The following is a 15,236-nucleotide window of genomic DNA, read 5'->3' as shown; positions in this document are numbered from 1 at the left end:
AGAAAAAAAAAAAAAGAAATATGCATTTTGATTTTATGATGACTTTTAAGCCAAATGGCTAGTCTGGCAAAAGCAAGGGGAGTCAGTAATGACACAAACACATGGGCAGTTGAGTAAACATCCTGCTAGTTTGGTCGATCCAATAGGTGTTATATTTCCATCAGTGGTGCTATTGAGAATGGAGATAAATTCAGTAACAAAGCAACAACTGCCCTACTCACATGCAGGTTGCAGTGAGTGTGACTGACAGCAGCTCCTGGGGTTTATAGTAGAGGTGACTGGGGCGGGGAGGGCCTCAGGGGCCCCGTCTGAAACCTTAGGTCCCCCATGATCTGCTTTCCCAGAAAGCCCTGTAGAAGCTCTAACCTCTCGGGCTCCAAGTGTGTTTACTCTGAGTTAATGAATGAGCTAGTGTTGGAGTGAAAGTGAGTGAGTAAATGCTAATCACATCCCTTTCCCCCAAAATAAAGCCTCCATTTCGCCCCTTTCCTGTTTGCTTTTATTGCCCTTTAGTTAAATCACCAGCAATCATGCTTTTAAAAGCCAGTAAGAGACAAACCACAAGTCAGGAATGAAATGCTCAACTAGCGCTGCCAGAAAAACACGAGAGGGGGAGGTTTAGTGAAAGTGTGAGGAACATAAAGCCAAAGTTGAGGTGTCATATGTGATGTCAGACTCTCACTTCTTCAACAATGCCAGTTGAGTAAACACACACAAATGGTACGAGGGAATCGGGAGAGAGAGAAAGAGAGAGAGAAAGGAGGGGCCGTCCTTACTTGCTCTTCTAAGCGGGAGTGAGAGGAGGTCCAGAGGGAGGAGGCAAACGGGGAGAGCAGGATCGAGAAACAGAGTGAGGAAAAGAAGTGGCGCTCTGTTTGCGGAGCAGTCTTGGACCATGCTGTCAGGCACCTCTCTCATCTGGATTGGGGCGCTGCTTCTGGGGCTGACCGGGGCGTCTGACTTCCAGCACCATGGTTATGAGGAGATGGTCAGGGCTCTTTTTGCTATCCAAAGCGAATGCCCCTACATCACTCGCATCTACAGCATCGGTCGCAGCATAGAGGGACGGCACCTATACGTCCTGGAGTTCAGTGATCGTCCTGGCATCCATGAAGCATGTGAGTCTTTTCTTTACTCTTGTACCAAGGCATTACATTCCTCACCCATATAGCTCAAGCAAACTCTAGCACGTTCCTACTGAGGCTGCCAGAGATGGTTGGTGAAGTAATGATTTGGGTTTGATTGCATAATTTGGACTGTCTTCTGAGAACAGCACTTCACAGAATTGTTGAAATAAAGCGTTGGCCGGTTATTCATGGGGTTGTCAGGCCAGCCAAAGTTGACCGTCAACTTGATTTATCTTGTTGTTCCTCAACCACTCACAAACGGTAAATTGCTTCTAGGAATAGACAGTAATGGGTTTAAGGGGGAGTGTTGTATGTAACTGTTGCAAGCAAGAGCAAACATCAGTCTCATCATTGATCTAAAACAAGAACATTCCTACTGGATAGACTCTTTGACTCTTTAATAGCTCAATTGTTTCTCCTACAGTCTTTAAAATAAATTACATAATAAATTCTTTTTTGGCATTGAAGGTTCCATAAAGAGCCTTGGACATCCATGAAAACAAATGCAGAAAAGGTTATTTATAGTGCAAAATGGTTTATTTAAGAACTGTTCACTGAAAGGTTCGAGGAACCAAAAATGGTTCTTCTATGGCATCAATGCAAAAACACCCATTTGGAGCCTTTATTTTTAAGAGTGGAGAAACAGTGCAAATGGACACTTCAGCTTCTCAGATGATTCTGTTGAGAACAAGACCTCATTAATCTTGCATGTGTCTCTTCTACAGTTCCAAAAGAGAGCAATCTCTCAAACTGTTCTCAGTTTGGAATCAGAAGTTACTGATAAATTCTCAAACTCTGAAAGAAGCCAAACTATTTAGGCTATGCTATCCACATTCATTTTGTACTTTAACAGTTGTCGCCAACATATCTTACGAGATACGAAAAAGCAACTGCTGCAGTAAAATTTTCCTTTTTGTTCTACACTGTAGACCTTGTTCCTTTGTTCACTCACATTCAAAACACATTCCACTCTCAGCTACTGGAAGTAGTTAAGATCCATCAACAAAAGGAGTTAATAAATCAGCTTACGAAAGCAAATGAATCTTTGCCATCAGATGTAAAGATCTGCTTCTCTTGGCAATATGAGTACAAAGGTAGAACCTCTCAGAGAATTCCAGGATGTATACATGTTCCTCATGGAGTACAAAAACAGGAACCGGTACAGCAGAGTGGGCAAAATTCGTTGTGACCTTTTAGATTTTGAACAATGTTCACGCTTCATGCGTTAAATGTCGAGGTCGCTCGTTTAGCGTGCAGAGGCGCAGCACTGTTAATTTAATTATTTGATGATTAATGGGAAGACCGTGATGAGTCTGCCTGCACACAGTGGCTAATTAGATTTGCGATCTCGCCCGTCACTCACTTCCGCATCAAAAAAGAACAAACGGAAATCTGCTGGTACTTGTTAGGAGAGATAATTGTGAATAATGAGCTGACAACTGGCTGTGAGACAGGAATTTCGATGAGAGTGGCCTGCTGCGCTGTTAAACACTCAGAAAGCTTTTGTGGGAGGAAAATTATGAATTTGAATTCATTCATATTTGATATTAGCATTTATGGCGTCCTCTTACTCAACCGCATGCCACAATGTAGAATGATCTCATTTGTTTTAAAGGGATAAATCACCTAAAAATGAAAATTCTGTCATAATTTAGTCATTCCATAATTTTCTGTGAAGAAATATGGTCTGTTCCTCATATAAATGGTTTATTTGTGACTCTGGACCACAAAACCAGTCATAAGTTGCACAGGTATATTTGTAACAATGGCCAACAATGCATTGTATAGGTCAAAATTATCAATTTTTCTTTTATGCCAAAAATCATTAGGATATTAAGTAAAGATCATGTTCCATGAAGATATTTTGTAAATTTCCTAACGTAAATATATCACAACGTAATATTTGATTGGTAATTTGCATTGCTAAGAACTTCATTTGGACAACTTTAAAGGCGATTTTTTTAATATTTAAATTTTTTTGCACTCTCAGATTCCAGATTTTAAAATAGTTGTATCTCAGCCAAATATAATCGTATCCTAACAAACCATACATCAGAGAAAAACTTATGATGTATAAACATCAATTAAAAAAATTGGCCTATATTACTGGTTTTGTGCTCCAGGGTCACATATGTCTTAAAAAGACAAAAGAATGAACTATTATTGAGATAATTTGCTTCATATTGCATATTGGCTCTCAATTTATACAGTTCCTTCTTCTGAAGTGCTTAAAGTCTATGCATAGAGCTTGTTTGCTTGCATGCTATTCACGGATGTGACCCTGTGACCTCATGGCTTCCTGACTGACGGTCACCTGACCTGTGTTTTTCAGTGGAGCCTGAGTTCAAGTACGTAGGGAACATGCATGGGAACGAGGTGCTCGGCAGGGAGCTGCTCATCTACTTAGCCCAGTTCCTGTGCGAGGAATACCGAGCAGGAAACGAGCGAATCACACACCTCATCCACGACACACGGATCCACATCCTTCCTTCGATGAACCCGGATGGATATGAGGTGGCCGCCAGGCAGGTATACAATCCTTAGTAGCTAATCTACATTGTTAAACAACGGCACATTTTTAAATGCACGAACAACAGCTCATGGAACGCGACCATGCATATGTATACACTTATTTATTCAGTGTGGCAGCTGTGGCGTGGGAGTGCTGTATGTCTCTGGTGGCCCCCAGTTTGTTATGAAGGAATCAGCCATATCCCACAGTGCATTGTTGGCTTTCATCTGAGACTAATTACACTTGCAAAAAATAACATCCAATGCATACAAAAATACACTTTCTTAAACAAAGCATCCGTACACCTACTGTACAACGTTCACACATCTAGAATGCACAATTACAATAATACAGACTCCTCCTTGATCTTTGAGACTAATTATACGTCCAGCAGTAAATGGTGGCTGACTGTGGCCACACACACCCAGTTATCAAGCGTCTCGCTGGACCAGACATGAACTAGTAGAGAAAACCACCTCAGCATCAGACAGGATTTTTTTTTAACATGCTCTAGCTCGCTTAGCACAATAATCCACTTGAGGTATAAGTTTCACACCTGACATACTGAGAATGTTAAAAAGGTTACTTAGAGGATAGGAAATGATGTGCTCTTTCTTTGATTTGCAGGGTCCAGAGTTTAACGGCTACTTAGTGGGACGTGGTAACGCAAAGGAGGTGGACCTGAACCGCAACTTCCCAGACCTGAATGCTCTTATGTATTACTATGAGAAGCACAATGGCCAAAACCACCACCTGCCACTCCCTGACAATTGGGAACTACAGGTGAGCAACAATCAATGTCACATACACTGCTGTAGGAGAGGAGGCACTGTCTATTAAGAATGAGATGAGTCAAGCAATTAGTTATGGAGCTTCTGTAGCGATTTGAAAGTGTGGAAAGGTGTTTAGACAATAAAATTCTGTTCACTTGAACGATGTTCATGTGAAAATTATTCACAGTTTTCACAAAAATATAAAAGGGGACATTGGATGCAAATGTAAAAGTTTACATCCCCTTGATTCTTAATACTGTGTTGTTACCTGAATAATCCACAGCTGTGTTTTTTTGTTAAGTAATAGTTGTTCATGAGTCCCATGTTTGTCCAGTTAAACTGGCTGCTGTCCTTCAGAAAAATCCTTAAGGTCCTACAAATTCTTTGGTTTTCCAACATTTTTGTGTATTTGAACCCTTTCCAACTATGACTGTATGATGTTGAGAAGCATCTTTTCACACTGAGGACAACTGAGGGACTCATATGCAAATAGTACAGAAAGTTCAACACTCACTGATGCTTCGGAAGGAAAAACAATGCCTTAAGAGCCAGAGGGTGAAAACTTTTGAACAGAATGAACAGAATTTCTTATTTTGCCTAAATACCATATTTTTATTATCATATCTGTAACCTTCAGAGGCTACAGAAGATAGTTACATGTTCTCCAGAAGACAAAATAAGTTAAATTTACCCTGATCTTCAAATTCATAAAGTTGATCACCATTAAGAATGCATTAGTTCTTAATGCATTGTGTTTTCTTCTGAAGCATCAGTGAGCATTTAAAACTTCTGGAATAGTTGCATATGAGTCACTCAGTTGTCCTCAGTGTAGAAAGATGAATCTCAAAATCATACAGTCATAGTTGGAAAGGGTTCAAATACACAAAAATGCTGGAAAACCAAAGAACTTGTGGGACCTAAAGGATTTTTCTGAAGACCAGCAGGCAGTTTAACTGTTCAGGACAAACAAGGGACTCATGAACAACTATCACTGAAAAAAACAAAACAAAAAAGAAAACACATCTGTGGATCATTCAGGTAACAACACAGTATTAAGAATTAAGGGTATGTAAACTTTTGAACCAGTCATTTTTATAAATTCAACTATTATTTTCTCTTGTGGACTATATGTAAACGTCTTTTATGTGAAATATCTTATTCAAGTCAGTACTAAGTAAACAATAACATGCATTTTGTATGACCCCTCTTATTTTGGTAAAATAATTAACATTTTTTACCTCAACTGTATATTATTGTTTTGGTTTCTCTTTTTGAATGATGAATATATACTATTAAAAGCTGCTGACATGGACAGCTAAATCTTCTCACGCAGGTGCAGAATGCATGTGTTAGTTTGCAGTCAGCTGTAGTTTGAGGCGAGGCGATAACACCGTTGGATTTCGTCACTGCTAGTTCTTTGAAGTCGGCTTGGTGTGCCCCGGTCTTTAGAGCCACTGAGGACGACGCAGTTAATTAGTTTTGTTTTTGAATGGTAACGTGCCACCGAACACACAAAAATGGAAGAGAGGGTTGGGGTGAGCAGTAGCTTATTAACACTTAAAGAGCCACGCACCCAAACAGTTCGTTGTGAACAGAGCTGTTTTTGACAAGGTAAAAAGGGTGTTGTTTTACATGACCTTTGAGGAATTTTAACCAAAGTATTTTGCAGACATTTCATGAAGACCCTAAATCTGATGTCTTGAGGGCATCTGATGTCCCCTTTAATTCTTTTTAATATAATACTAAAACCAAATGAATTCATGACTCTTTTTAGTGAGTAAAAAACATACAGCGCAGCCAGTGTAGTCCGATTCCTGAATCGTGTGACTTTTATGAGCCAGGAAATCAAAAACACAAAGCACGACCAGTTTAGTCTGATTCTAAAAATTAATAAAAGGTTTCTGCGAAACCATTGTTTATGGTATTGCATTAAAAAGAAGAACATTTTACTTTAAAATAGAGGAAGCGGAATCGGTATTGCTAAATTACTTCCTTGAAGAAAAATCTGTGTAACGTCACTAAAAAAAAAAGTATAAAATCTCAAATTATCCAAAACATTTAATAATACGCAATGACAAATGTGTAGAACTTTGTGAAAGACCAGGGATGAATCCCAGATTCAGTTATCTATGGGTCGTTCTGCTCATGACATTTTTCACTAACATCACGTTCTACCAGTGGAGATACAGTACATATAACTTTATGTATATGTTGTTTATACAGTTTGTTTTCATGGGTTGACTTTTTATTGCTCTGACAATATACAGTCAAACCAAAAATTATTCAGACACCAGATATAATTTTTGATATTTTTTTCCTAGAGGGTGCAGGACACTATAGTTAATTTATGTAGGTGAGGAAAATTAAGTAAACTGCAACCTATTATACCCAGAAATTCTTCATACAGTGGACTACCAGTAAAACTGATAAAAATTTGGAACCAAAAATAATTCAGACACTTTGACCTGACCATGTTTTGCTTAAGTGTTTTTTCTTTAATTGCAAATGCAATCTTTTTACACCACAGACATTTCTTGGTAATTGGTTGACTTAAATTGGTATTATCTAATTGTGTTTTTAACATAAATTTAACAGCTGAGTGCTGACAGCTATTCAAACTAATTCATTTGCAAGACAGTCTAACAGAAGGTTGGAGATGAATTTGTTCTGACACAGTTTAACTCTGGGTTCTTGTCATATTTTATTACAATTTTCTAATCTATAGTGAATAAACTGATAGTGTGAGAAATGTTGAAGGTGTATGAATAAATTTCGTTTTGACTGTACATACACATTCCAATCTGAAGTAAAATACAGGATAAGGCCAGTATCCTGCATGGCGAAGAAAAACGTTGTTTTTACAGTTGGACAACACAATTAAGCTCTCCATTAGTCTGTCAGTAACCCACCTAGCTCTTGTTCTGCTATTTATCAACTGCCAACAGGCCCACCTTTCATAAAATGGAGAGCCTTGGCTTGTGTAAATGGACTTTTTAGCTTCATGAGCCCTGAATATTTTGGTTAGCCTCTCACAACTTGCTGAGTAATATAAAGTCAGTCTCATTTGTGAGGATCCATGCTACCCATCATTTAGGAATGTTGCAAAGAAAATCTTGTGGTTCAGTGGAAGCAGAAACATCTGACCTTTAGTAGTTCACAATTATGCTTATTTGAAACTGGCAGAGAAATAGTACAGAATATTAAATATTTCTTTTTGATTTTATGTAATGAAATGAAAGGATTGCCAGACTTTTGGAGCCAGTCAGAATAATACAATCCATTTAAACAGCCCTTTCCAGGAACTACTCTTTATTTTCCTCAGTCTAAAATGAGAACTCCAGCTTTGGAGAAGTAAGTATGTCTACTGGCAGCCAGACATCCCTCAGGACAACAACAGAAGAACTGCAGTCAGAGGAGTATGACACGTTCCAGTCATTTCACTGAGTCAAGAGCTGTCACTCTCACATCAAACCCCGCTTGTTGACCCTCTGACCCCAGCGTGGGCTTCGCACTACACAGAGCTTAGCAGGGCGAAAAACATCTGTGTGAGTTCACAGCACGAAACCTGACTCTTCAGTGACAGCTAAGGCCAAAGGGACCCTTGGATGTTTATATATACAGATCCATGCATAATAAATACAGAGTCTCCTCAAAACAGAGCACGAATGGGATCAATACCCAGCAGCCATCTCCAAGGAGCTGGCCAGACTTATCTTACTTAACACAACAGGGCCAGGTGGAGGTTTATTATCGTCTCTTGTGGGATACATTACCACATGTCAGATTTCTCAGATAACAGCTGAAGGAATATTCCAGAAAGGCCTTAAGGACACTGTTGGAGTGTCATGGCATGAAAACTTAAAACAAAGGCTGAAATAATGCACACAGCATGCGTTTTTTCTGATCGGAAAGTTTTCTCTGTATTCTTGGTTTTTGCAGGTTGAGCCGGAGACTTTGGCGGTGATAAAATGGATGCAGAATTACAACTTTATTCTGTCGGCTAACCTCCATGGTGGAGCTGTAGTCGCTAATTATCCCTTCGATAAGTCTCGGGAACCCCGGTTAAGAGGGAAAACATCATACTCTGCTACCGCTGATGATAAAATATTCAAAAAGGTATGTTGGTTTTATATTTAAACATTAACTTCCAGAATGAAAATTGAAAATTTCCTGATAATTTACTCACCCACGTCATCCAAGATGTTCATGTTTTTCATTCTTCAGTCAAAAAGAAGTTTTCTGAGGAAAACATTTCAGGTTTTTTCTCCATATAGTGGACTTCAGTGGTGGCCAACGGGTTGAAGGTACATATTGCAGTTTTAGTGGAGCTTCAATGGGCTCTACACGTGATCCAAGCCGATGAAGGGTCTTATGCAGCAAAACAATCTGTCATTTTCTAAGAAAAATACACATTTATATACTTTTTAACCTCAAATGCTCATCTTGCAATAGCTCGACCTCACGTATTATGTAGTCACACATGCATGACGTAGGCGGAAGTACCGACCCAGTGTTTACAAAGCGAACGTGCAAAGAAAGTCAAACGCCCTTTATAAAATTGAAAAAAATTATGATTTCTCCCTACCCTGTCTTTTGTTACTATCTTTTTTAACCGAAGTACACAGATGAAGAACTAATCGCATGTGACTTTTGTGCATCGCAGAGCTAGTGCAAGACAACCATTTGTGGTTAAAAAGTAGGGCTGCCCTCGACTAAAGATTTTCTGGTCGACTAGTAGACATTCATTTTAAGCATTAGTCGTTTAATAAACAAACCACGTTTAATAAACAAACCACAATAATCACAATTATGAGCCTTTAATTGTCTACATAGCTTAATAAGCATTTAAGTGCATGCTAAAAAAAATAAAAAGCTTGTCACAGCGCACCGGCAGATATTTTTAATAATTTATTGATAAACTAGTGCTTTCTTTGTTTTCGGCTTAAAAGATGAAGTTTGTGACACTGACTCATCATCAACAGCAGTAGTGATGCTCCTGCATGCATGTTCATACGGATAACATAATCTGAGAATATTTGTTTTTCTATTTGAATTGGTACATTTGAAAGTAGACATTTCACTCTCTATAGATATATTTTTCATGTCTGTAAGGCAAGTGTAAGCCAACTCAGAGTTTGGCACTCATGTTCACGGAAACCGAGACGACAGAAAGCGCATCCTGTTTGCTTTAATTTTTTTTACAAAAGCGCAACGTTTTGTTGCACACAAACTAAACGTAGAGTCTTTACAGATTCAAAAGATGTATTACTTTTATATGATCATATAAATGTGACCACACCGGCGACACGATCTGTCATAAAGTAAGTACGCTGCTATTCAGCTTCCACACTCCGCACAGCCACTTGAATAGCGTACATTTTTTTCTAGGTTAACATTAGATTAAGCACCCATGTAAAGTTGCTACTACATACATCTTTCAGATCAAAAGCCATATTTGAGGTAGATGAATAATAGGCGAGCATTTGGATGTCCTGTTCGATGTACTATTACCATATAGACCAGCTGTTAACGATCTGTGCGTCACGGACTGTGTGACTTTGCAATTTCTTGTGTTTTTTTTTCTGGAACTAAGTGACTAATAAAATTTTGGTCAACCAAGCTGCTTCTCGTAGTCTAATAATTAGTTGACTATTAGGGGGCAGCCCTATTAAAAAGTATATCTTTTTTTGGGGGGGGGATCATGTAGAGACCTTTGAAGCTGCATTGAAACTGCAATTTGGACCTTCAACCTGTTGGCCACCATTAAAGTCAACTATATTGAGAAAAATCTTGTATGTTTTCCTCAAAAAATGTAATTTCTTTGTGGCTGAAGAAAAAAAGGCATCTTGGATGACATGGGGGTGAGTAAATAATCAGGAAATTGTATTCTGAAAGTGAACTTCTTCTTTAAGTGTATAATTTTCTACTTCTAAGAAGTTTAATGTCCAGAAAGCAGGCCATTTATAAGGTTATATTCCTGAAAAATGTAATCACTGTGATTCTGTGTTGTATCAAACCATTACAAAGGCAACACAGACTCAACCAATTGTGTTCTTGGGGGCGGGGTTATCTGCTAGCTTGACCAGTGGCAGATGGGGGGAGTGCTCATAAAACCTGTTTGACATCAGTCATTTTTGCAATTCCAATTTCATGGCGCTTTTTCCAAAAGTGCCCAAAATCCCATTGTAATACCAGCTAAATTAGATCAATTTAGGCTAACAACCCATCTTAGGCTGATTTAAGATGTTTTTGTTTTTTTCCCCACCAGAGTAATCGCACAGAAATCACACACTTAAATTAATGAAAAGTTGGCCGTTGTTTATTGTTAAATATTTACAGATTTTTATGTTTGTGTACTATGTGTGTGTAGTTGGCAAAGACGTACTCCTACGCCCACAGCTGGATGCATAAGGGCTGGAATTGTGGCGATTACTTTGATGAAGGAATCACAAACGGAGCCAGCTGGTACTCTCTGTCTAAGGGTGGGTTATATTTTACATACCACAGTTCTTGTTCAATTACTTCAACAAGGCTTGCGGTTTTGTCTCATCTAGAAGCCCTGTAATTTAGCAGAAATTTGGGAATTACAAGCACATTTATCTTAAAAGAAACAAGATTGTTTTCTAGTTTAGAGCTTTCCGCTAGTAAATGTGCCAGTCAGAAATGAACTTCTTGGGGGCAATATTCAAATTGATTTTAAAATGAACAAAACATTTGCATGTGCATAAGAAAAAAATACAGCAGAAAATGTTTGTATTTTGTGCACACATGGCGTTTTTTTTTTGTGTATGAGTGAACATTTTGTTTAAAATTATGAATTTAAGAGCACAATACATTTTTTTCTAACAAAATATGAAATGTTTGATTTAAAAAAGCGAACATTAATGAATTAACAGTAAATGTTTTCTAACCTTGGCCAACACTTTGCTATATATAATATATTTTTAATGTGTGACTTAATGAGAATTATCACTCTGTGTCTCTGAAGGGATGCAAGACTTCAACTACCTCCATACGAACTGCTTTGAGATCACTCTGGAGCTCAGCTGTGATAAGTTTCCTCCAGCGACGGCTCTCGCCAGTGAGTGGCTGGCCAACAGAGAGGCTCTGGTGTCCTACATGGAGCAGGTGAGGAACTCCTCTTCTCACATTTGACTGTTTCACTGCCTGTAATGAAACAAGTAGAAGTTCAAACTCCATTTTTGCATTCAAAACATGTAGCAAATTGAGAGAGAGCTTTGTATTCAAAAGCAAACAAGTAAAAAGGAGGCCAGTATTCTAGCAAATGCAGGTAAGAAGGACAAATTGGTTCTCCATGGCACTAACAGGTAATGAACCTGTCCCTAGACACTTATAATGTGAAATTGATATGGAGCTTCAGGGGTCTCGTTGTGAGTTCAAGTAACACTACACTGCTCGCCAGCACATTTAAAGTAATGGATGGAATCGGTTTACCACTTTGAGTGCAGTGCCTGACCGTAACCGAAAGCTTAATTGACACATATCTGGACTGTCTTCTGTCCTCCAGGTGCACCATGGTATTAAAGGCATGGTCTACGATGAGAACAACAACCCAATTAGCAATGCCATAATCTCTGTGGCAGGCATAAACCACGACGTCACCAGCGGTGAGAGTTGTTCTACATTTAAAAGCTGATTTTGTACAATGCTTTAATACTTCATTTAACATATCCGATGCTGTTTCAGGAACGGATGGAGACTATTTCCGTCTGCTCTTGCCGGGTACCTACACAGTGACGGCTTCTGCATTAGGTTACCAACCGTTTACCAGTACAGTAACAGTGGGACCGGCTGAAGCTGTACAGGTGATAAACAACATCCTAAATACACTATTCAGCCATTACTGACTTGTTTTTAATAATAGTCTAACATATTTTGTTGTTCTTTCTAGTTGCATTTCTATTTGAAAGTTCAACCAAAAGGAACAAACTTGAACATTAAAGCTTATCCCAACAAGAAAGGTTCATCAACGGCTAAAATTCCTCCAACCAACCTTGGCCCGAGATAAAGAGCAAGAACTCTTCTTTCAACATAGACAAAACAAGTCTTTGCTTTTTAAATTGAAGAACAACAAAGGGAAACATGGACTCTCACTGTGACAAACCTCACTTTACTATGTCATGTAGTTTCTCTGTTTGTATAAATGCATCAAAGTGTGTTTTTCATTGTGAAATCCATATTTTGCTCTCATGTTCTTGTGGAGCTTAAATATATATGTTTATCTTATAATATTGTGAACAGGGAAAAAATATAATGTACTGTAAACAAAAGATATTTCTCTTTCTATGAGAAATTAATCAAAGATTAATGGAGACTTTTAGATGGACTGTTACTGGAAATGATGTCTGAATATGATAAGAAGTCGATCAGTACAAGATTAACGATCTCATGTGGATAATAAAATAAACATTTTATCATTTGAAATATACTAAGATTGGTCTTTTTATCTACTCTTTTTAATGTTTATTAATGTTTAATGTAATGAGCATGTGTGAATATTTATACAAATGTACTGAAATTTTCATTAAGGTGCTGTATATACACTTACTGTGATAAAAGATATTTTTCACATTATCAGATTTTCTTGGTATGATCTTTAAACGTGAATATGTGATGTTTCAGTAAACAAAGCATATTTTAGTTCACCATTTGCATGCAAAGTACAGATTAAAGTACTGAAAATCACATGAAGGACGTCAGCTACTTTTTCTACAATGTAAAGTGTTGATGTGGCAGATAGATAGTGCATTAAGAGCCGGGGGTGAAAACTTTTGAAGTACATTAAGTGTACATTTTTCTTTTTTTTGCCTAATCATTTTTTTAAAATTATTACTGCCTTTCAGAAGCTACAGAAGATACTTACATGTTTCCCAGAAGACAAAATAAGTTAAATTTACCCTGATATTCAAACTCAAAAGTTTTCACCCTCTGGCTCTTAATGCATCGTGTTTTCTTCTTAAGCATCAGTGAGTGTTTGAACCTTATTTAATAGTTGCATATGAGTCCCTCAGTTGTCCTCAGTGTTAAAAGATTGATCTTAAAATCATACAGGCATTGCTGGAAAGGTTCAAATACACAAAAATGCTGAAAAACCAAAGAATTTGTAGGACCTAGGATTTTTCGGAAGAACAGCAGCCAGTTTAACTGTTCAGGACAAACAAGGAACTCATGAACAACTATCACTAAACAGAAAAAAAAAAAAACACAGGTGTGGGTCATTCAGGTAGCAACAAAGTATTAAGAATCAAGTGTATGTAAACTTTTGAACGGGGTCATTTTTATAAATTAATCTATTATTTTCTCTTGTCGATTAAACGTAAACATATTTTATGTTTAATATCTTATTCAGGTCAGTACTAAATAAAAAAAAAAGCATGCATTTTGTATGATCCCTCTTATTTTGGTAAAATAATTAACATTTTGCAGATTCTGCAAGGTGTATGTAAACTTTTGGCTTCAACTGTAGACAGACAGACGGACAGATAGATAGATAGATAGATAGATAGATAGATAGATAGATGCCCAGATATGTTGGAATTCCTTACTTTTTTCCTGGAGCAGTCTTTTGGTATCTGGAAATCATCTTCTCAATGCACTGAAAACTTGACATCTGATTATTTATGTCTGTTCCAAAAAATGCCAAGCTGCAAGTCTACACTCCTCTCGATTATGCAAGCTCTCGTTGAGAAGCTTGCATAAAGTGTTTTTAAATCAGCTATTGTTTGTGTTTTCTGACTAATATATTCAATGCATATTTAAGAAACAATCTCATATTAAATTCTCAACTATGAGCATACTAATGTTTATTGAAGCTAAAAGAACACTAGATGTCAGTGCTGTAGCGGTACGGTCAGCCCACTGCTATTACTCTGCTGAAAAGTGCTTAATATAACAGAAAACACAGTAACAAAAACGTAAGACCGTGATGTAACGTTAAAGTCGAGATTGACATGTTCTACTCCAACTTCCTGTTTTAACAGGAAAAACATAAAAATAAACAAACTCTGCTCGCCAAACAATTTCTTATAAAATCTGTCATCTACAAAGTATTCACCTTATTCTTTAACAAGGACGTAAGACTATGGATGAGACTTCCGGTTCATTAGCCGCTGGAAGGAATGAGAAGAATAACAAGGTGCAGTAAATGGTAAAACTATTTGCATTACAAACCAGTGTGTTCATACTTAAGATAATACATATGGTGAGACAAACCAATACGCAATATCAAGGAGCAAAACCAGCTGTTTGCTACAGATAAAAATAGCTGCGGATGAGACCGGAAGCCTGACCCATAAATTAACGAAATGGCCGCGCCCACATTTACAGGAAGAAAAAGATGGATACAAACTATAATTTCGTTTTTAATACCTAGTGTATTACATTCAAACATTCAAAGACAGATTCAATATGTATAATGTTTCAATAAAATACTGGAAAATGCTAATTTACTTTAGATGCAAATATTTATGTAAACAGTGCTAATATTTTCCTGTGTTCTTCCTGGTTATTAAACACAAACAGAGCAACAATGCCCTGTGAATAACAGGAAAAAGGAAAATGTACTCTAGGAATGTTGCACAAGGATTCGAAGCCTTTGGAGCTGGAAAATGTGAGCAGTACTTAATCTCTCATAACCAAGAATAATGATGTTTGGAGAGCTGCACCGTCAGTGAGACTGAAAATGAAGGAAATTTTCTTGGAAAAGCGTGCCAAGAAAAATGATGATTCATACCAGCTATTAGTGGTCTGCTTCCAATCAGAAGATCAACATTCTGTAATTTACAGTGCGTGAATAAACTGTCC

At 37.7% G+C, this 15,236-nt stretch overlaps 1 protein-coding gene across 1 annotated transcript; it reads left to right on the top strand.

Moving 5' to 3' along the window:
- Positions 1 to 421: 421 nt before the first annotated feature.
- Positions 422 to 13,007, top strand: cpn1 (carboxypeptidase N, polypeptide 1). The gene is made up of 9 exons (XM_051124898.1): positions 422 to 1,118; positions 3,460 to 3,656; positions 4,267 to 4,422; positions 8,352 to 8,528; positions 10,783 to 10,894; positions 11,401 to 11,540; positions 11,941 to 12,040; positions 12,120 to 12,238; positions 12,325 to 13,007. The coding sequence occupies exons 1-9, from the start codon at positions 896 to 898 to the stop codon at positions 12,439 to 12,441; spliced, it is 1,341 nt and encodes a 446-aa protein (XP_050980855.1). The 5' UTR covers positions 422 to 895; the 3' UTR covers positions 12,442 to 13,007.
- The last annotated feature ends 2,229 nt before the right edge of the window (positions 13,008 to 15,236 follow it).

Source organism: Labeo rohita, chromosome 12 (genome assembly GCF_022985175.1).
Source record: "Labeo rohita strain BAU-BD-2019 chromosome 12, IGBB_LRoh.1.0, whole genome shotgun sequence".
Lineage (NCBI taxonomy): Eukaryota > Metazoa > Chordata > Actinopteri > Cypriniformes > Cyprinidae > Labeo > Labeo rohita.
The sequence above is the reverse complement of the archived record's forward strand: the minus strand, read 5'-3'. Positions and strand labels throughout refer to the sequence as shown.

Excerpts from the sequence above, each read along its gene's own strand:
- cpn1 (XM_051124898.1), top strand. The coding sequence starts at position 896 with ATGCTGTCAGGCACCTCTCTCATCTGGATTGGGGCGCTGCTTCTGGGG. Across the intron at positions 3,657-4,266 it reads ATGAGGTGGCCGCCAGGCAG|GGTCCAGAGTTTAACGGCTA; the intron begins GTATACAATCCT and ends TTTGATTTGCAG. Across the intron at positions 12,041-12,119 it reads AAACCACGACGTCACCAGCG|GAACGGATGGAGACTATTTC; the intron begins GTGAGAGTTGTT and ends ATGCTGTTTCAG.